General features: G+C 40.2%; 1 protein-coding gene across 1 annotated transcript in view; it reads left to right on the top strand.

Annotated features, from left to right (window-relative positions):
- LOC121862623 overlaps positions 1 to 22,611 on the top strand; it is a 91,691-nt gene that overhangs the window by 63,829 nt on the left and 5,251 nt on the right. Inside the window, exon 7 of the mRNA XM_042360939.1 lies at positions 3,919 to 4,078. Coding sequence (XP_042216873.1) covers positions 3,919 to 4,078 — 160 coding nt within the window. The remainder of the gene's footprint in view (positions 1 to 3,918; positions 4,079 to 22,611) is intronic.

A 22,611-nucleotide genomic window follows, 5' to 3' on the forward strand; every position in this document is an offset into this window, starting at 1 on the left:
TAAATTTTAGCGTGAAATTTATCGAAAATCTAACGTACAGCTGCATTAGTGCATTACAATTAAATAGTGAACATTGCTTTCTGACTTCATTCTTTAACAACCCAACTAACAATATTTTTTCTGTTTCAGATTCTGATGCATTTATAAGTTGATAATATTTGCGATGGCTGCTTGTGTCAGGACGAGGAATCAAAAAATCCAGCCATCTCAGTCACTATCTTGGGTCTGGGAGAGAGCTCCTGAAGTCGGAGTTGCCTACATTGAGAGATGCTTTGAGATACGGTGTTTTAATCAGGCAAATCAGTGAAAAGAACCAAAGAACTTACACAAACAAAGACATTGCCAGTGATATGACCAAAGTTGTCTTGGCACAGTACACTCTGGCTAACGCTCAGTTCAAGCCTCCAGTCATAACAAGTCAGAAGAAGATTAGTGAGAGAGTGCTAGCCAGTTGGGAAAAGGCAAGAGATATCTCTCTTGGGAGAGGAAAACTTGCAGTTAAGGACAGCTTTGCCAAGCAACTGGACCAGTTATTTGACATAATTACTTGCAAGTGCCCAATTGTTCTCTGTCCTGAGTTTGGATGCGATCGTGACTGTAAATCCGAGGCCCACATCTCCTGTATTTGCAAGCGTGAAAACGAAGATTCCTGTGATCGAACTGGCATTTGTCAAAGCACAGGAGAGACTGGCAGTATAGGGCCTCTATGATTTCTAGCCAAGATATTCCGGAGTCCAAGAGACAGGAGGCTGCCACAGAGAGACAGAAGAGGAGAAGAGTTGCCGAGGAAAAGAGACTTGAGAAGGCCCAGGGTGAGGTAAAAAGGCCGATGATTGGAGTCAAGCTGATTCAGAGTTTAATGACTTCCCCATGGCTGATCCGAGTGCTGACCAGGAGAATGGTGACTTTGTCCCTAACCCAGAAAATAATGATCCCAAACCTTCCAGGCATAAGATTCGAAATAGGAAAGATATCCCGAGCATAGCTCTGGCCAGCATGCGACACCACACCGGTCTCAGAGAAACTGCAGAGATAGCAACAGCTGCCTGGATTGACGGTGGTTTGATAACACCTGATGATGTTCACCTGGTGATAGATCATAACAAAAGTAAGGAGAGCTCAGGAGAAACCTTGTCAGTAACCTAGAAGAGGAGTTTGATAAGGGATAAGAGAAAAATGGAATCAATTGTTTGTTCTTGATGTGGGAGAAGGATGACACTAAAGTGTTCATGAAAGTTGGAGATTCTGACAAGTTGTTCCCTGCCATGGTGAAGGAGGAACACTACTCCTGCTGCAGTGAACCAGGAGGGAAGTATGTGTGGCATTTCACTCCAGAGAAAGATGACATCAGGAAACCAGCTGAGATAGTGGCAGATAACATTGTGAACTGGCTCAGAGAGAGGAACGTAGACCAGACCCTGTAGGCCATTGGAGGGGACAGCACCAACACGAACACAGGGTGGCAAGGGGGGTCATACAGTGGATAGAGCGGAAGATTGGGAGGAAGCTGGTCTGGATTGTTTGTGACCTCCACACCAACGAGTTGCCACTCAGAAATCTGATCCAGGAGCTGGATGGCAAGACTCTTTCAAACAACAGATGGTCTGGTCCTCTTGGCAAGATGCTGGACTCTGCCACTGAGTTAGAAATAAATCCGAGCTTTGAAAAAATCACAGTTGGCCCTCCACTCGTTGAGCTTGCACATACTGTCATTGACGACCTGAGTACTGACCAGTACTATGGTTACATGATTTGCAGTGCCATCAAAACTGGGGTCATGCCTGATAGACTTGCTTACCTGCAGATAGGTCCAGTCTCACATTCTAGGTGGCTCACAACGGCTCTCAGGTTCTGCAGAATTTGGGTCGCTCATCATAAACTGAAAGGGAACCAGCTTCACAACCTGAGACTTATTGTCCAATTCATCGTGAGTGTCTACTTGCCAAATTGGTTCAACACCAAGGTCAAGTCATCGTTCTCCGAAGGTCCGAGGCATGTTCTCTTCCAGCTTGAGCTCCTGAGGTCAGCCAAGGAGGTTGTTCAGATTGTGGAGCAGACTGTGAGGAGATCTTCCTGGTATGCTCATCCCGAGGCAGTTCTGCAGACAATGCTCTGCAGTAAGGATGAGGAAGAGAGAAGAGTGGCAGTCAAAAGATCTTGGATATGAGACTTATGAGAGGATCTGGGCATGACGAATCAGTTGGTGACGATTCCTTCAGGGTCAGGAAGACTCCTGAAGTCAATCTAGGTGCCAAGACCCTCACTGATCTCATAGATCTGGATAACATCCAGGCTGGCAGTGAGCTCCCTCTTACCTGCAGCCTCACCAATGTTCAAGTCAGAGCTTTCCTGGACAGCCCCATGCATGTCCCTGCCTGGCCCTCGCACACCCAGAGTATAGAGCGTTGTGTACAGCAAGTGAGCGAGGCCAGCAGTCACGTGTACAGCCAGGAGAGGAGGGAAGGCTACATCCGAGCTCAGGTGGTCAGGAGGGAGGTGATGAGTAGAAACAGAAGCAAGAAAGACATGTTCTCTATGGTGTGCAGCAACACCGGGTCGTAGTAGTAAAACCGGTTTTTGTATTTGATGATTTTGTTTTCTAGAGGAATATTACATTTAATAAATGTGTCAAGATCATTCGTTTCACTATTCTGGATCATTTTCATCCTAATAAATTAACCTGATACATTTACTTTACTTTAAATAAGCTATTTAGTGGTGGTGGTAAAAGGGTGGGAATACTGAATTTTCATAAGATTTCAAGTTAAAATTTACCTAGCAAAAAATGAAAACTTTTCAAATCTGAAGATATCACATGATTCTGCACATAGAACTACATCATTAATACCATGGGCCGATTTTTCAAACTCAAAAAAAAAAAAATTCGCCTCCGTATGACACACCCTACTACCCCACTGCTTTTTATCCAACTTCCAAACATCTTTCAAAGACGGTGCATAAATTCAATATATGACTGACTCTAGTTTACTTTCATTCCTAAATTTTACTCAGTAATGTTCCGGAATCAACTCTAAGACCTTCAAAATAGTGTCTTTAACCTCTTCATAACTTTCACATTTTTCAGCCGATAAAGACAAAAAGACTGACCTAGCTGCGCCTTCAAACACAGTCTGAATCATTGTCACCCAGGATGTTTCAGGCCACTTGAATGCTTTAGCTACTTTCTCGAACTGCTGGAAAAGTTCTTCTGGGTCATCCTCGTCAAACTCAGTTACTAGTCGCAAATGTTTAGTGATGTCAAACACTGATTGATCACGGTCCTGAACACTGTCTTGCTACTCCTACTCTACCTTGCACCTCAAGGGTTTTTCTCTTTTCCTCTTCCATGGCTAACTAATGTGCTCTCTTTTCCTCGTGTACCTTAACTCATGTTGCATCTCCAGCTTACGTAATTCTAAACTAGTCCAGTGTCCACACTAGTTCCAGTACCAAATACATGAAACTGAAGGACGTCCTCCGAAATAATTTCTTCCCACACCAGCTCTGTAAGCAGAGCATTTTGTATTGCTGACTTACGCTTACCTTTTTGGACGTTAATTCCAGAATGGCTAGCAATGCTAATCCAGTCTGTTTTACGTAACTGATCAGGGAAAAGAGTCTCTAGTGAGGGATCATTAACGAATTTTTCCAGGGAAAATATGATGACTGGCCAAATCAAATGGTAAGTCACTAGGTTATACACACACAATCACAGTAGCAAAACAACAGAACAATAGATTAATATCAGCCTCAGCCATAACACATTACACAGCATCTCACTTTAAGACTTTTAGATGAAACACCATAATTATGAACTGACTCCTTATAGACTTGTCTATGATCTGTCACGTAACATTTCACACTATAAGACTTGTTAGAGTGCTGTCACATGTCTGTTAATGAAACTGTTGTCTTTAGGTTTCTTGGGTGAGACGGACTCGGTTGGAAGCAAGAGGACTATTATACAGAAGACTCACGCCACTAGTGTTTATCTTCATTTCCCAGTCGACCAGGCAGATCGCTACAAGTTGATAGACCCTGGCCTGCCTGCAGTCCTTATCCTGCGTAACCCTGCCGAGTAAGTACACCTTCCCTTGTGGTCTCTGCCACCGAATTTAAAGTGTTTCTCTACGGTTATCCAAAACCTCTCCATAGGATTCATAGCAGGCGCCTCCGTCAACTGGAGTTGTTTAAATCTAATTTATTCTCATAGAGTATATTGTTACATGACAGTTGGACAGAAGAAGAGCCACCCTAGATATGAAAGCAGTACTCCAAGTTAGGACGAATGAATCCCTTATATACTTGAATCAACTGCTCAAGAGTGAAGTAGCTACAGCATCTGTACAGCATTCCCAACTTTCGGGAGGCAGCTTTAGTAATGTTGAGGATGTGTGGCTTCCATGACATATTAGAGGAAATGGTGAGGCCTAGCATATCCATTTTAGAATTTGGCAGAATGATAGCATCTTGAAATGTAATTGGTGTGAGATCATCTAATATGGAAAGTGTAATTGGTAAAACCTGATTTTTATCACTAATGAATTTAACCAAGTTTCTACCTCCCTATTCGGAGATGCTGCACAGATCTGCATTGATAGAGGTAATGATATCAGCTCTAGAAACAGATCTAGTTTGAAAGTTAGGAGGAAGGGGAAGATGTGAAGAAGAGTGAAGAGTAGAATCATCAACATAAGAATGGATAGAATTAGTTGTAGTGTGAAGTAAATCATTGATAAAAAGAAAGAAGAGTGTAGGTGAAATAACAGAACCCTGTGGGACACCACTATTGGTAGAGAAAGAGCGAGAGATCGATCCCTCGACAACAACTGCCATGGATCGGTTCTTAAGGAAGTTAGAGATTAGAAAACAAAGTGGGGAAGAAAAACCATAAGAGGAAAGTTTAGAAAACAAAGACTTGTGCCATACCCTGTCAAATGCTTTGGAAATGTCGAAGGCCACAACGAAAGTTTCCCCATAATCCGTAAGCGAGGATGACCAAAGATGGGTGCAGATCCCCAGTAGATCTCGCCTGGCGAAAGACCATACTGGTGATCCGACAAAAGAGAAAGGCGTTCAAGGTGACGGAGAAAATGAGAGTCTAAGATAGTTTCGAAAATCTTAGAAAGGAATGAAATTAGGGAAATGGTGACGATAGTTAGAGGAATTAGAATGGTCACCCTTCTTCGGGGTGAGCTGAACCGAGGCATGCTTCCAAGAAGAAGGAAAATTTTGGGTTTTGAGGCAAAGGCGAGAAAGCACAGGGGACAGAGCTTCAGCACACTCCTTCAGAGCACACGGGGGTATTCCGTCCGATCCTTGCGCCTTACTCACATCCAACCTGGACACCGGCAACCCTGCGAGTGGAGATTATAGGAAAGTGCATAGGTTCAGTAGGAGGAGCAGGGGTAGGAGGGATTGAGTTGGAATCGTCTAAGGTGGAATTAGAGGAGAATATGGTGCCAAAGAGGTTGGCTTTGTGAGGGGGAGAGTTGGCTATAGAGTTATCAGGTCGGAAGACAGGAGGAAAAGAAGGAGTGCAGAAGTTATTATAGATGTTTTTGGTTAAGGACCAGAAGGATTTACTAGAGGAAGAATTATTCAGGACAGTGGTCATTCTTTTTATAAAATTCCGTTTGGCCCTACGAAGAATAGCCTTACAACGATTCCTTGAAGTAATGAAAGAGGTGTGGGTAATAGGAGAAGATAGTTTCATAGCTTGATATGCCCTATCTCTCACCCTGCATGCAAGAGAGCAGGAGCCATCAAACCATGATTGTAAAATAAAAGTTTTGGTGGAAGATGGGATAAATGCACTCATACCGCCCTCTATAACCCCAGCAATGCTGTCATCACATACCGAGGCGTCCCGAGTGGAAAAGCAACATTCATCCCAAGGAAAGTCGGTGAAGAATTCTCGTAAGGATTGCCAGCTTGCCCTTCGATAGTGCCATAATTGACCTTAGAGGGGGTGGAGGAGGTGGTCGTGCCCAGTTTGATTTAATAGAAATAAGACAAGTGATCGTGGGCACTTCGTGCCCGGTGGCGAGTCCGGTGGTACAGTTTACCAAAGCGTGAAAGTTCGAACGCTCGTGCTTGGCTTGCGCGCAACCGTGGGAAGGCTGGCAGCGTACAGCAACATCGTTTTCCAGCGTAAATAAAATGGTTAATTAATGCCATCCTAAAGAAACCTTCGATATGGGACTCTACGAATTTTTTGCGATTTTTCCACCAAATTTGATGAAAAACAATTGTGCCGTTTCGGCTGCCTACAACAAACACACACACACAGCTATTCCTATAGTATATGAGATAATCATGGTCGTGGTTGTTATAATCATGGTTGTGGTTATAATCATGGTCGTGGTTGTTATAATCATGGTTGTGGTTGTTATAATCATGGTCGTGGTTGTTATAATCATGGTCGTGGTTCTTATAATCATGGTCGTGGTTGTTATAATCATGGTCGTGGTTGTAATAATCAAGGTCGTGGTTGTTATAATCATGGGGGGTGTTATAATCATAGTCGTGGTTGTTTTAATCATGGCCGTAGTTGTTATAATCATAGTCGTTGTTGTTATAATCATGTTTGTGGTTGTTATAATCATGGTCGTGGTTGTTATAATCATGGTTGTGGTTGTTATAATCATAGTCGTGGTTGTTATAATCATGGTCGTGGTTGTTATAATCATGGTCGTGGTTGTTATAATCATGGTCGTGGTTGTTATAATCATGGTCGTGGTTGTTATAATCATAGTCGTGGTTGTTATAATCATGGTCGTGGTTGTTATAATCATGGTCGTGATTGTTACAATCATAGTCGAGGTTGTTATATTCATGGTCGTGGTTATGATCATGGTCGTAGTTGTTATAATCATAGTTGTGGTTGTTATAATCATGGTCGTGGTTGTTATAATCATAGTCATGGTTGTTATAATCATGATCGTGGTTGTTATAATCATGGTCGTGGTTGTTATAATCATAGTCGTGGTTGTTATAATCATAGTCGTGGTTGTTATAATCATGGTCGTGATTGTTATAATCATGGTCGTGGTTGTTATAATCATAGTCGTGGTTGTTATAATCATAGTCGTGGTTGTTTTAATCATGGTCGTGGTTGTTACAATCATAGTCGTGGTTGTTATAAGAATGGTATTGGTTGTTACAATCATAGTCGTGGTTGTTATAATCATTGTCGTGGTTATGATCATGGTGATAGTTATTTTAATCATGGTCGTGGGTGTTATTATCATAGTCAAGGTTGTTATAATCATGGTGGGGGTTGTTATAATCATGGTCGTGGTTGTTATAATCATAGTCGTGGTTGTTATAATCACAGTCGTGGTTGTTATAATTATGGTCGTGGTTGTTATAATCATGGTCGTGATTGTTACAATCATAGTCGTGGTTGTTATAATTATGGTCGTGGTTATGATCATGAGTAAATAGTTATTTATAATCGTAATTACGTGGGTGTTATAATCATCGTCGTGGTTATTATAATCCTGTAGTCGTGGATTTGTTCTAATCATGGCCATGGTTGACATTATAATCATGGTCGTGGTTGTTATAATCCTTGGTCGTGGTTGTTATAATCATGGTCGTGGTGTTTATATAATCATGGTCGTGGTTGTTATAATCATGGTCGTGGTTGTTATAAGCATGGTCGTGGTTATTTTAATCATGGTCGTGGTTGTTATAATCATGGTCGTGGTTGTTATAATCATAGTCGTGGTTTTATAATCCTTGGTCGTGGTTGTTATAATCATGGTCGTGGTTGTTACAATCACAGTCGTGGTTGTTATAATCATGGTCGTGGTTATGATCATGGTCGTTGTTGTTATAATCATGGTCGTGCGTGTTATAATCATCGTCGTGGTTGTTATAATCATAGTCGTGGTGTTATAATCATTGTCGTGGTTATGATCATAGTCGTGATTATTCTAGTCATGGTCGTGGAATTAGTATAATCATGATCGTGAATTTGTTATAATCATGGTCGTGGTTGTTATAATCATGGTCGTGGTTGTTACAATCATAGTCGTGGTTGTTATAATCATGGTCGTGGTTATGATCATGGTCGTAGTTTTTATAATCATGGTCGTAGGTGATATAATCATATTTGTGGTTATTATAATCATAGTCGTGGTTGTTATAATCATAGTCGTGGTTTTATAATCCTTGGTCGTGGATTATTAAATGCGGTCATTAGTTGTTATAATTATGGTTATTATGATCATGGTCGTAGTTGTTATAATTATGGTGTGGTTATGATCATGGTCGTAGTTGTTATAATCATGGTCGTGGGTGTTATAATCATCGTCGTGGTTGTTATAATCATAGTCGTGGTTGTTATAATCATAGTCGTGGTTGTTGTAATCATGGCCATGGTTGTTATAATCATGGTCGTGGTTGTTATAATCATGGTCGTAGTTGTTATAATCATGGTCGTGGTTGTTATAATCATGGTCGTGGTTGTTATAATCATGGTCGTCGTTGTTATAATCATGATCGTGCTTGGCATAATCATGGTCGTGGTTGTTATAATCATGGTCATAGTTATTATAATCATGGTCGTGGTTGTTATAATCATGGTTGTTGTTGTTATAATCATTGTCGTGGTTATAATCATAGTCGTGGTTGTTATAATCATGTTTGTTGTTGTTATAATCATGGTCGTGTTTGTTATAATCATGGTCGTGGTTGTTATAATCATAGTCGTGGTTGTTATAATCATGGTGGTGGTTGTTATAATCATAGTCGTGGTTGTTATAATCATGGTCGTGTTTGTTATAATCATGGTCGTGGTTGTTATAATCATAGTCGTGTTTGTTATAATCATGGTCGTGGCTGTAATAATCATGGTCGTGGTTGTTATAATCATGGTCGTGGTTGTTATAATCATAGTCGTGTTTGTTATAATCATGGTCGTGGTTGTTATAATCATAGTCGTGGTTGTTATAATCATGGTCGTGGTTGTTATAATCATAGTCGTGGTTTTTATAATCATGGTCGTGGTTATGATCATGGTCGTAGTTGTTATAATCATACCCGTGGGTGTTATAATCATTGACGTGGTTGTTATAATCATGGTCGTGGTTGTTATAATCATAGTCTTGGTTGTTATAATCATGGTCGTGGTTGTTATAATCATAGTCGTGGTTGATATAATTATGTTCGAGGTTGTTAAAATCATAGTCATGGTTGTTATAATCATGGTATTGGTTGTTACAATCATAGTAGTGGTTGTTATAATCATGGTCGTGGTTATGATCATGGTGGTAGTTATAATCATGGTCGTGGGTGTTATAATCATAGTCGTGGTTGTTATTATCATAGTCGTGGTTGTTATACTCATGGTCTTAGTTGCTATAATCATGGTCTTAGTTACTATAATCATGGTCGTGTTTGTTATAATCATGGTCGTGGTTGTTATAATCATAGTCGTGGTTTTTATAATCATGGTCGTGGTTGTTATAATCATGGTCGTAGTTGTTATAATCATACCCGTGGGTGTTATAATCATAGTCTTGGTTGTTATAATCATGGTCGTGGTTGTTATAATCATAGTCGTGGTTGATATAATTATGTTCGAGGTTGTTAAAATCATAGTCATGGTTGTTATAATCATGGTATTGGTTGTTACAATCATAGTCGTGGTTGCTATAATCATGGTCGTGGTTGTGATCATGGTGGTAGTTGTTATAATCATGGTCGTGGGTGTTATAATCATCGCCGTGGTTGTTATAATCATAGTTGTGGTTATATTCATAGTCGTGGTTGTTATAATCATGGTCGTGGTTGTTATAATCATGGTCGTGGTTGTTATAATCATGGTCGTGGTTGTTATAATCATGATCGTGGTTGGCATAATCATGGTCGTGGTTGTTATAATCATGGTCATGGTTGTTATAATCATGGTCGTGGTTGGCATAATCATGGTCGGCATAATCATGGTCATGGTTGTTATAATCATGGTTGTTGTTGTTATAATCATTGTCTTGGTTATGATCATAGTCGTGGTTGTTATAATCATGGTCGTGGGTGTTATAATCATAGTCGTGGTTGTTATAATCATTTTTGTTGTTGTTATAATCATGGTCGTGGTTGTTATAATCATAGTCGTGGTTGTTATAATCATGGTCGTAGTTGTTATAATCATGTTCGTGGTTGTTATAATCATGGTCGTGGTTGTTATAATCATTTTTGTTGTTGTTATAATCATGGTCGTGGTTGTTATAATCATGGTCGTGGTTCTTATAATCGTAGTCATGGTTGTTATAATCATGGTCGTGGTTGTTATAATCATGGTCGTGGTTGTTATAATCATGATCGTGGTTGGCATAATCATGGTCATGGTTGTTATAATCATGGTCATGGTTGTTATAATCATGGTCGTGGTTGGCATAATCATGGTCGTGGTTGTTATAATCATGGTTGTTGTTGTTATAAACATTGTCGTGGTTATGATCATAGTCGTGGTTGTTATAATCATGGTCGTGGTTGTTATAATCATAGTCGTAGTTGTTATAATCATGGTCGTGTTGTTATAATCATGGTCGTGGTTGTTATAATCATGGTCGTGGTTGTTATAATCATGGTCGTGGTTCTTATAATCATAGTCATGGTTGTTATAATCATGGTCGTGTTTGTTATAATCATGGTCGTGGTTGTTATAATCATGGTCGTGGTTGTTATAATCATGATCGTGGTTGTTATAGTCATGGTCGTGGTTGTTATAATCATAGTCGTGGTTGTTATAATCATGATCATGGTTGTTAAAATCATAGTCATGGTTGTTATAATCATGGTATTGGTTGTTACAATCATAATCGTGGTTGTTATAATCATGGTCGTGGTTATGTTCATGGTGGTAGTTGTTATAATCATGGTCGTGGGTGATATAATCATAGTCGTGGTTGTTATAATCATATTCGTGGTTGTTATAATCATGGTGGTTGTTGGTATAATCATGGTCTTGGTTGTTATAATCATGGTCGTGGTTGTTATAATCATAGTCGTGGTTGTTATAATCATGGTCGTGGGTGTTATAATCATAGTCGTGGTTGTTATAATCATAGTCGTGGTTGTTATAATCATGGTGGTGGTTGTTATAATCATGGTCGTGGGTGTTATAATCATCGCCGTGGTTGTTATAATCATAGTTGTGGTTGTTATATTCATAGTCGTGGTTGTTATAATCATGGTCGTGGTTGTTATAATCATGATCGTGGTTGGTATAATCATGGTCGTGGGTGTTATAATCGTCGTCGTGGTTGTTAAAATCATAGTCGTGGTTGTTATAATCATAGTAGTGGTTGTTGTAATCATGGCCACGGTTGTTATCATGGTCGTGGTTGTTATAATCATGGTCGTGGTTGTTAAATATATCATAGTCGTTTTGTTATACGTGGTTGTTATAACATGGTCGTGGTTGTTATAATCATGATATAATCATATACGTGGTTGTTATAATCATGGTCGTGGTTGTTACAATAATAGTCGTGGTTGTTATAATCTTAGTTGTGGTTATTATAATCATAGTCGTGGTTGTTGTAATTATGGCCGTGGTTGTTATAATCATGGTCGTGGGTGTTATAATCATCGCCGTGGTTGTTATAATCATGGTCATGGTTGTTATAATCATGGTCGTGGTTGGCATAATCATGGTCGTGGTTGTTATAATCATGGTTGTTGTTGTTATAATCATTGTCGTGGTTATGAACATAATCGTGGTTGTTATAATCATGGTCGTGGTTGTTATAATCATAGTCGTGGTTGTTATAATCATGGTCGTAGTTGTTATAATCATGGTCGTGGTTGTTATAATCATGTTCGTGGTTGTTATAATCATTTTTGTTGTTGTTATAATCATGGTCGTGGTTCTTATAATCATGGTCATGGTTCTTATAATCATAGTCATGGTTGTTATAATCATGGTCGTGTTTGTTATAATCATGGTCGTGGTTGTTATAATCATGGTCGTGGTTGTTATAATCATGATCGTGGTTGTTATAGTCATGGTCGTGGTTGTTATAATCATAGTCGTGGTTGTTATAATCATGATCGTGGTTGTTAAAATCATAGTCATGGTTGTTTTAATCATGGTATTGGTTGTTACAATCATAGTCGTGGTTGCTATAATCATGGTCGTGGTTATGATCATGGTGGTAGTTGTTATAATCATGGTCGTGGGCGATATAATCTTAGTCGTGGTTGTTATAATCATATTCGTGGTTGTTATAATCATGGTGGTTGTTGGTATAATCATGGTCTTGGTTGTTATAATCATGGTCGTGGTTGTTATAATCATAGTCGTGGTTGTTATAATCATGGTCGTGGGTGTTATAATCATAGTCGTGGTTGTTATAATCATAGTCGTGGTTGTTATAATCATGGTGGTGGTTGTTATAATCATGGTCGTGGTTGTTATAATCATTGGTCGTGGTTGTTATAATCGTGGTTGTTATAATCTGGCGGTCGTGGTTGTTATAATCATGGTCGTGGTTGTTATAATCATGGTCATGTGGTTGTTATAATCATGGTCGTGGTTGTTATAATCATGTCGTGGTTGTTATAATCATGGTCGTGGTTATAATCATATAATCATTGGTTGTTATAATCATGGTCGTGGTTGTTACAATAATAGTCGTGGTTGTTATAATCTTAGTTGTGGTTGTTATAATCATAGTCGTGGTTGTTGTAATTATGGCTGTGGTTGTTATAATCATGGTCGTGGGTGTTATAATCATCGCCGTGGTTGTTATAATCATAGTTGTGGTTGTTATATTCATAGTCGTGGTTGTTATAATCATGGTCGTGGTTGTTATAATCATGATCGTGGTTGGTATAATCATGGTCGTGGGTGTTATAATCATCGCCGTGGTTGTTATAATCATAGTTGTGGTTGATATAATCCTAGTCCTGGTTGTTGTAATCATGGCCGTGGTTGTTATAATCATGGTCTTCGTTGTTATAATCATGGTCGTGGTGGTTATAATCATGGTCGTGGTTGTTATAATCATGACGGGTTGTTATAACATGGTTATAGTCATGGTCGGTTTTATAATCATGGTCGTGGTTGTTATAATCATGGTCGGTTGTCATATTCATGGTCCTGGTGTTATAATCATGGTCGTGGTTGTTATAATCAGATCATGGTTGTTGTCATGGTCGTGGCGAAAATCATGGTCGTGGTCATAATCGTGGTCGTGGTTGTCATAATCATGGTCGTGGTTGTTATAATCATGGTCGTGGTTGGTTATAATCATGGTCGTGGTTGTTATAATCATGGTCGTGGTTATTATAATCATGGTCGTGGTTGTTATAATCATGGTTGTGGTTGTTATAATCATGGTCGTACTTGTTACAATAATAGTCGTGGTTGTTATAATCATAGTTGTGGTTGTTATAATCATAGTCGTGGTTGTTGTTAATCATGGCCGTGGTTGTTATAAACATGGGCGTGGTTGTTATAATCATAGTCGTGGTTGTTATAATCATGGTCGTAGTTGTTACAATCATAGTCGTGGTTGTTATAATTATGGTCGTGGTTATGATCATGTCGTAGTTATAATCATGGTCGTGGTTGTTATAATCATGGTCGTGGTTGTTATAATCATGGTCGTGGTTGTTATAATCATGGTTGTGGTTGTTATAATCATGGTCGTACTTGTTACAATAATAGTCGTGGTTGTCATAATCATAGTTGTGGTTGTTATAATCATAGTCGTGGTTGTTGTTAATCATGGCCGTGGTTGCTTGGTAACTCGCGGTCGGGTTGTTTTAATCGGCGGTCGGGGTTGTTATAATCATGGTCGGTTGTTATAATCATGGTCGTGGGTTGTTATAACTCGTAGTCGTGGTTGTTATAATCATGGTCGTGTTTGTTGCGTAATCATGGTCGTGTTTGTTATAACCGCGGTCGGTTGTTATAATCATGGTCGGGTTGTTTCTTAATCATGGTCGTGTTGTTATAATCATGGTCGGGTTGTTATAATCATATTCGTGGTTGTTATAATCGTGGTTGTTATAATCATGTCCGTGGTTGTTATAATCATGGTAGTGGTTGTTATAATCTTGGTCGTGGATGTTATAATCATGGTCGTGGTTGTTATAATCATGGTCGTGGTTGTTATAATCAGTGTCGTGGTTATGATCATTGTCGTGGTTGTTATAATCATGGTCGTTAGTGTTATAATCATAGTCGTGGTTGTTATAATCATGTTTGTTGTTGTTATAATCATAGTCGTGGTTGTTATAATCATGGTCGTGGTTGTTATAATCATAGTCGTGGTTGTTATAATCATGGTCGTGGTTATTACAATCATGGTCGTGGTTGTCATAATCATGGTCCTGGTTGTTATAATCATGGTCCTGCTTGTTATATTCAGTGTCGTGGTTATGATCATAGTTGTGGTTGTTATAATCATGGTCGTTAGTGTTATAATCATAGTCGTGGTTGTTATAATCATGTTTGTTGTTGTTATAATCACGGTCGTGGTTGTTAAAATCATGGTTGTGGTTGTTATAATCATGGTCGTGGTTGTTATAATTATGGTCGTGGGTGTTACAATCATAGCCGTGGTTGTTATAATTATGGTAATGGTTATGATCATGGTCGTAGTTGTTATAATCATGGTCGTGGGTGTTATAATCATCGCCGTGGTTGTTATAATCATAGTTGTGGTTGTTATAATCATGGTCGTGGTTTTTATAATCATAGTTGTGGTTGTTATAATCATGGTCGTGGTTGTTACAATCAGAATCGTGGTTGTTATAATTATGGCCGTGGTTGTGATCATGGTCGTTGTTGTTATAATCATGGTCGTGGTTGTTATAATTATGGTCGTGGTTGTTAAAATAATAGTCGTGGTTGTTATAATCATAGTTGCGGTTGTTATAATCATAGTCGTGGTTGTTGTAATCATGGCCGTGGTTGTTATAATCATGGTCGTGGTTGTTATAATCATGGTCGTGGTTGTTATAATCATGGTCGTGGTTGTTATAATCATATAGCCGTGGATGCTATAATCATGGTCCTGGTTGTTATAATCATGGTTGTGGTTGTTATAATCATAGTCGTGGTCGTTATAATCATGGTCGTGTTTGTTATAATAATCATGGTCGGGGTTGTTATAATCATGGTCGTGGTTTTAATCTGGTCGTGGTTGTTATAATCATGGTCGTGGTTGTTATAATCATGTCCGTGGTTGTTATAATCATGGTAGTGGTTGTTATAATCTTGGTCGTGGATGTTATAATCATGGTCGTGGTTGTTATAATCATGGTCGTGGTTGTTATAATCAGTGTCGTGGTTATGATCATTGTCGTGGTTGTTATAATCATGGTCGTTAGTGTTATAATCATAGTCGTGGTTGTTATAATCATGTTTGTTGTTGTTATAATCATAGTCGTGGTTGTTATAATCATGGTCGTGGTTGTTATAATCATAGTCATGGTTTTATAATCATGGTCGTGGTTGTTATAATCATGGTCGTGGTTGTCATAATCATGGTCCTGGTTGTTATAATCATGGTCCTGGTTGTTATATTCAGTGTCGTGGTTATGATCATAGTCGTGGTTGTTATAATCATGGTCGTTCGTGTTATAATCATAGTCGTGGTTGTTATAATCATGTTTGTTGTTGTTATAATCACGGTCGTGGTTGTTATAATCACGGTCGTGGTTGTTATAATCATGGTCGTGGTTGTTATATTCATGGTCGTGGTTGTTATAATCATGGTCGTGGGTGTTACAATCATAGCCGTGGTTGTTATAATTATGGTCATGGATATGATCATGGTCGTAGTTGTTATAATCATGGTCGTGGGTGTTATAATCATCGCCATGGTTGTTATAATCATAGTTGTGGTTGTTATAATCATGGTCGTGGTTTTTATAATCATAGTTGTGGTTGTTATAATCATGGTCGTGGTTGTTACAATCAGAATCGTGGTTGTTATAATTATGGCTGTGGTTGTGATCATGGTCGTTGTTGTTATAATCATGGTCGTATATAATCATAGCCGTGGATGCTATAATCATGGTCCTGGGTTGTTAAACGGTTGTTATAATCATAGTCGTGGTCGTTATAATCATGGTCGTGTTGTTATAATCATGGTCGGGGTTGTTATAATCATGGTCGGTTGTTTTAATCATGGTCGTGGTTGTTATAATCATGGTCGTGGTTGTTATAATCATGTCCGTGGTTGTTATAACTCGCGGTAGTGGTTGTTATAATCTTGGTCGTGTGTTATAACTGGTGGTCGGTTGTTATAATCATGGTCGTGGTTGTTATAATCAGTGTCGTGGTTATGATCATTGTCGGGTTGTTATAATCATGGTCGTTAATAATCATAGTCGTGGTTGTTATAATCATGTTTGTTGTTGTTATAATCATAGTCGTGGTTGTTATAATCATGGTCGTGGTTATAATCATAGTCATGGTTTTATAATCATGGTCGTGGTTGTTATAATCATGGTCGTGGTTGTCATAATCATGGTCCTGGTTGTTATAATCATGGTCCTGGTTGTTATATTCAGTGTCGTGGTATGATCATAGTCGGTTGTTATAATCATGGTCGTTCGTGTTATAATCATAGTCGGTTGTTATAATCATGTTTGTTGTTGTTATAATCACGGTCGTGGTTGTTATAATCACGGTCGTGGTTGTTATAACCGCGGTTGTTATATTCATGGTCGTGGTTGTTATAATCATGGTCGGGTGTTACAATCATAGCCGTGGTTGTTATAATTATGGTCATGATATGATCAGGTCGAGTTGTTATAATCATGGTCGTGGGTGTTATAATCATCGCCATGGTTGTTATAATCATAGTTGTGGTTGTTATAATCATGGTCGGGTTTTATAATCATAGTTGTGGTTGTTATAATCATGGTCGTTGTTACAATCAGAATCGTGGTTGTTATAATTATGGCTGTGGTTGTGATCATGGTCGTTGTTGTTATAATCATGGTCGTGGTTGTTATAATTGTAATGAGACAAATTTCACATGAAGAGGTGTAGCGGTTTATAGTAGTGAATATTATAGCGAGAGGAAATGGTAGCGTGTCTCGAGGGTGTGATGTCAACACTGTATATTAACACAGGCTCAGTACAAGTGTAGTATATAAAACAATGCGTGTTACAGCTTTATTTTACTAGTTCAATAGGGATTAATGGGGCTGTACACAATTTATGATAGACTATGGTATTCTCGTATAACCTAACCTCACAATTAGAATGGGCACTTCACTAAGTCGATTGTCGAGGTTCGGGATCACTGCACTTCCACAGTCTACAGCCAGCACTTACTGTTACATGTTGAGTTGACAGCACTCTGTCGATGTACCCGGCTGAGACTGTTACACTTAGTGGCGGGCTTTCCGAGCGACTGGGGACGTAGTAGCTGGCCCTTCTTGGTTAAGGACACTCTCTGCCTCTCGAGGAGGGTTACGACGTCCTATATATTGGGAGACATCAGGTTGAGCTGATCCGGGGTGGGGGCGGCGAAGGGTCTCTACATTTGCCTTGCTAATGTAGGGTCAGGTCTGACTTTATCAGAGACTATAAGTTGTTGTATATTCTGGAGAAATCTTCAGATGAATGCTTGTCTGTTAACATCGTTGAGCCGCAAGTTGAGAGGCTTGTGATTGTGGCCCTTGACTTGGGCTCGAGGGTTACATTTGACCTGGCTAATGTGACGTCAGGTCTGGACTTCTTCATGTAGGTGTTTGTGTATATTGGGGAGAGTCGGCAGGTGCCTTTTACATGTTTGTTGGGGACGTGACATGGGAGGAGCCTAGTTGATTTATAACCCTTGGGCAGCCGCGAGTGTTACCCTTACACTTGACCCCTAATGTCGGGTCAAGTCTGGACTGTTTCTGAGATGTTGTGGTCTGACAACCCATCACTACACCTCCCGCCAAGACCAAAGCTTTCATGCTCACAGAACTGATGACATTAAGTAGACAGTAACATCATGTGCAGTATCTAATATAGTCCCTGAGGCGATAATGCATCCTTACATTTTACAAATAATAACCCTAGAGATGTATGTTTTTCTACTGGCATAGTTTGATCTGACAAAGCTTACTATATAATCATAGTCGTGGTTGTTGTAATCATGGCCATGGTTGTTATAATCATGGTCGTGGTTGTTATAATCATGTCGTGGTTGTTATAATCATGGTCGTGGTGGTTATAATTATGGTCGTGGTTGTTATAATCATGGTCGTGGTTGTAATAATCATTGTCGTGGTTATTATAATCATGATCGTGGTTGTTATAATCATGGTTGTGGTTGTTATAATCATAGTCATGGTTGATATAATCATATACGTGGTTGTTATAATCATGGTCGTGGTTGTTACAATAATAGTCGTGGTTGTTATAATCATAGTTGTGGTTGTTATAATCATAGTCGTGGTTGTTGTAATCATGGCCGTGGTTGTTATAATCATGGACGTGGTTATAATCATGGTCGTAGTTGTTATAATCATGGTCGTGGGTGTTATAATCATCGCCGTGGTTGTTATAATCATAGTTCTCGTTGTTATAATCATAGTGGTGGTTTTTGTAATCATGGCCGTGATTGTTATAATCATGGTCGTGGTTGTTATAATCATGGTCGTGATTATTATAATCATGGTCGTGGTTGTTATAATCATGGTCTTGGTCGTTATAATCATCGTCGTGGTTGTTATAATCATGGTCGTGGTTGTTATAATCATGGTCGTGGTTGTTATAATCATGGTCGTGGTTGTTATAATCATGGTCGTGGTCGTGATACTTACAGTATCTAATATACTATAAGAATTAATAGAATAAAGGTTAGAATAATTAGTTAGTGAAATATTCGCCATAGGAGAGGTTAAAATCATAAAAAAAAAAATATTATGAATCACCGATGATCATTCCGAGATAAATTATATTATGAAGAGAAGTGACCTTGATTCTGGTTATATTAGTCACCATCTGCTTAAGTCATCACCTGTGTTAAGTCATCATAGTCATCACCTACGTTAGTCAGTTTTAGGCCCATCTCACATGACTGACCGACCATTATTTACGCTGGTGGATGTAAGACCTCCTACCCTCACTGACGCAGCTATGGTCAATTTGGTGTTATTCTTGTTTATAAATGCCTTCTAATCTGTCTCAAGTCTATCCGTCCTGTCTATTGCCATCCCAACTGTCTGTTCGTCTGCGTGGTGTTTGAATGTAAGCCCGTCTGTACTCTTTGTGTCGTCAAATCTGTCGGTCTTATCCGTTGTTGGCGTGTGTCTGCCTGTTTGTCTAATGTGAACCAGTCAGTCAGTTGTCTGTCTGTCATGTTAGTTGCCATATTGTCTATTTGTGCATGTATGAATCTGTCTATTTTTATCACCCTCCTGTCTGTTTCACTCTCTTTATTCACCCTGTGTCTATTGTAGTCATTTTCTCCATGCATTTTTATTATTATCTTTTTCCATGTACAGTCACCCACAGGAATAAGTATATACTGTAGCTGTAAGGTCGTCTGGTAACGTTGAAACTGCGCATCCAGACGCATGATGAAACTCAGCTCCTCCCTACCTTTTTCTCTAACTATTTTCTGTTTCCCCTTCTTTATTCTTTTATTTCCTTATCTTCCTTCCTTTACTAATCCAAACAACATTAAAAAAAGTAGGCTAAGAAAAAGTGGGGAGGAGGGAGAGCCATACGATAACTGCAATCGTGGGCTGACAGCGTACAGCGGATGAGGGGGCGCCAAGTCCGTAGGCTTGCATCGTTTTCTCTCGTAAATATAATTGTTAACTAATGCCTTCCTAAAGAAACCATCGACATGGGACCAGGTTTGTTCCACCCTACGAATTTTTGCGATTTTTCCACCAAGTTTGATGAAAAACGATTGTGTCGTTTCGGCTGCCCAGAACAGACACACACACACACACACACACACACACACACACACACACACACACATGCCTAGTCCTATAGTATATTAGATAGTGATCAGAAGACCCTGAGGGGACAGAAATTGAGTATGAATAGTGTAAGGGGTTAGAGGTAAAACAAAGATCAAGAATGTTAGCAAGTTGATCGTGTCGATCAGGAACAGCGTAGGGTGTTTGATTATTTGTTCCAAATCATTAAGTAAGGAAAAGGAGAGTGCCTCAGCTCCACCTGGGTCATCCCTTGCAAAGCCAAGCCAATCTGTGATTTACATTGAAATCCCCAAGGTAGAGGAACTCCTTGTTGGGGTGTGTGGATAGCAGCGACTCACGGCAAGAAGTGAGATAGTCACAGAGTTACAAATAGTTTGTAGAGATGAGAGAACAGTATAGGATGTCACCTTCATTGGCGAGATTTAAGGTCACTCAAGAGGCCGATGTGGGACCGGCAGAGTCGTTCACAGAAGTTGCACAGGTGGGTGGCTCCATCTGGTGCGGGAGTGGCTGTGGCAGCGACTTTCCGGCGCTGGCTCTTGTCTGCCTCGGTTTGCAGTCGGGTTAATTCGAGGCCGCGCTCCGGCGGAGGATCGTCCCAGGTGAGGAGATTTGCCAGAATTTTTCAGGTTTGTCTTAAGACTATCTTTATACAGTTTCAGATGCCCGCCAGCGGTACGTTTACAATTCGTTAGGTGACTGTAAAGTAGCTGCTTTGGCAGTCTACTGTCATCCATGAGGGTAACATGGCAGTCCAGCATAGTTGTTCATGGATAATCGTTGCCTCGATGCTTCTACAGTTAGATTCAGCTAGAACACTGGCATTTGTTCTCTTGTCTTCCCAGCGAACTCGGAGGATGAAACGTAGACTACATTGGTGAAAGTTTTCAAGTGCCTTGAGGTGCCTCCTGCATGTAACCCATGTCTCACTGTCATATAGTAGGGTGGGGAGGACCACTGCTCGATATACGTGCAACTTTGTATATAATTTCAGCTTCCTACAGCTGAAGATACGGTCGGAGTCTGCCAAAGGCTTGAGATGCACATCTTATCCGATGCTGAATCTCTTCATTGATGTCCGCTGTGGTGGACAGGTGGGAGCTGAGATACTGAAAATGGGTAACACGAGTGAGGGTAGTACCATTCAGAAGGATAGATGGTGGAGGTGTGGCGGAACCAGGGACGGGCTGAAAAAGAAATTGAGCCTTACTCACATTCACCTCATAGCCGAAGTGTGCATACGCATCTGCATAGGTGTTCAGGAGCTCCTGTAAGTCGCATTCGGTGCAAGCAACAATGGTGAGGTCGTCTGCATACTGAAGTTCAGTAATTGTAAAGGCCTGGGACGTAGGGATAGAAATCCCTTACCAGACTAATCAGGTTCATAATTAAGGAAAGTCAAGGACCATGGTCTTCTGAGGAATAACAAACAACCGTTTGAGATTGACATCTCTTTACTATAAAAAATATAACACAAAACTCTGACACCACTCAACAAACATCAAGTAACTATTACGGGAGTCAAACAATTAAGGCAGTCAACAGTTAATGGAATCAAACAATTAAGGGAATCAAACAATTAATGGGAGTCAACAACTGATAGAATCAACCAATAAAAGGGAGTCAGCAATTAAAGGAATCAAACGACAAAAGAATCAAACAATGAACAGATATTTCCTACGGCAGTGGCCTGGGGAAGGTTCTGGAACATGGTGATCCACACTCAGGGTAGGGAAGCGTCCGTTCAATTCCACACTCGAGCGACGTCTTGAAATGGCAGGAGAACACCGGGGCACAGACGGAATGAGATGAACTGACGGTCGTGGTATGCGGTAGTGGTAGATGACCAGAGAATTGACAGACGATAGGTGAAGGTCTGGGGACACAGCCCACGAGTCCAGGACCTATGATGAGATCACAGCCAGAATTTGACGAACAGCGGGGTGCAGATAGTGACTGTATGGCGGCTGGGTTGAATCTCCCCGTGACCCAGATAGTCGCTGCCGTTCTCACCTCTGTCCAACCGCCCAAGTGTCGTCCGTACCAGCAAGCGAGAGTTAGCAGCGGTAACGAGCAGGAAGATCGTTTCCGCCCTTACAGTAATGAAAGCTGCCGACACCTTTGTTCCTGCCTGGAGTCGTCTTATTTTGAAATTATCCTTCACCCAGTACTCTCTGTCCACCCGCCCGGCTAAATTGGCACTTCCACGACCCCAGTTGTTTCAAATTTTATTTCTTGTTGGAGCACTGTAAGATGGTATCGCCTCTTAGAGCCTTGTTGTTTACTTTATGGAGGTCTGATGGATTCCTATACGAATTTTCAACATACATTGCAAAGCTTGGACACTTGATCTTGATGTTGTGCAGTGCAGCCTTGCAGTTAAGTATGTTGAATGCGTTTGAAGCATCCACCAGGAGAACGGCCTCACAATCACGCTGCTCAAATATCAATCTCATGGCGTGAATGGCGGCCTACCCGCCAACCTGGTGACCAGCACACACTTGAAGGTTCCCTGCTGCTGCCCTGACATCATCCTTTACCACCTCCATTATGCATTTTCCGTTGATCCGCCTCAGCACTTCCCCCACCCCTATAGGTCTACATCCTGGCTTCTTTTCCAGAGGAATAAGGCGGCAGGCCGTCAGGGCCTGGAGGTGATGGCAGCAAGAGGATGCAAGC

Source organism: Homarus americanus, unplaced genomic scaffold (assembly GCF_018991925.1).
Source record: "Homarus americanus isolate GMGI-L3 unplaced genomic scaffold, GMGI_Hamer_2.0 scaffold31037, whole genome shotgun sequence".
Classification (NCBI taxonomy): Eukaryota; Metazoa; Arthropoda; class Malacostraca; order Decapoda; family Nephropidae; genus Homarus; species Homarus americanus.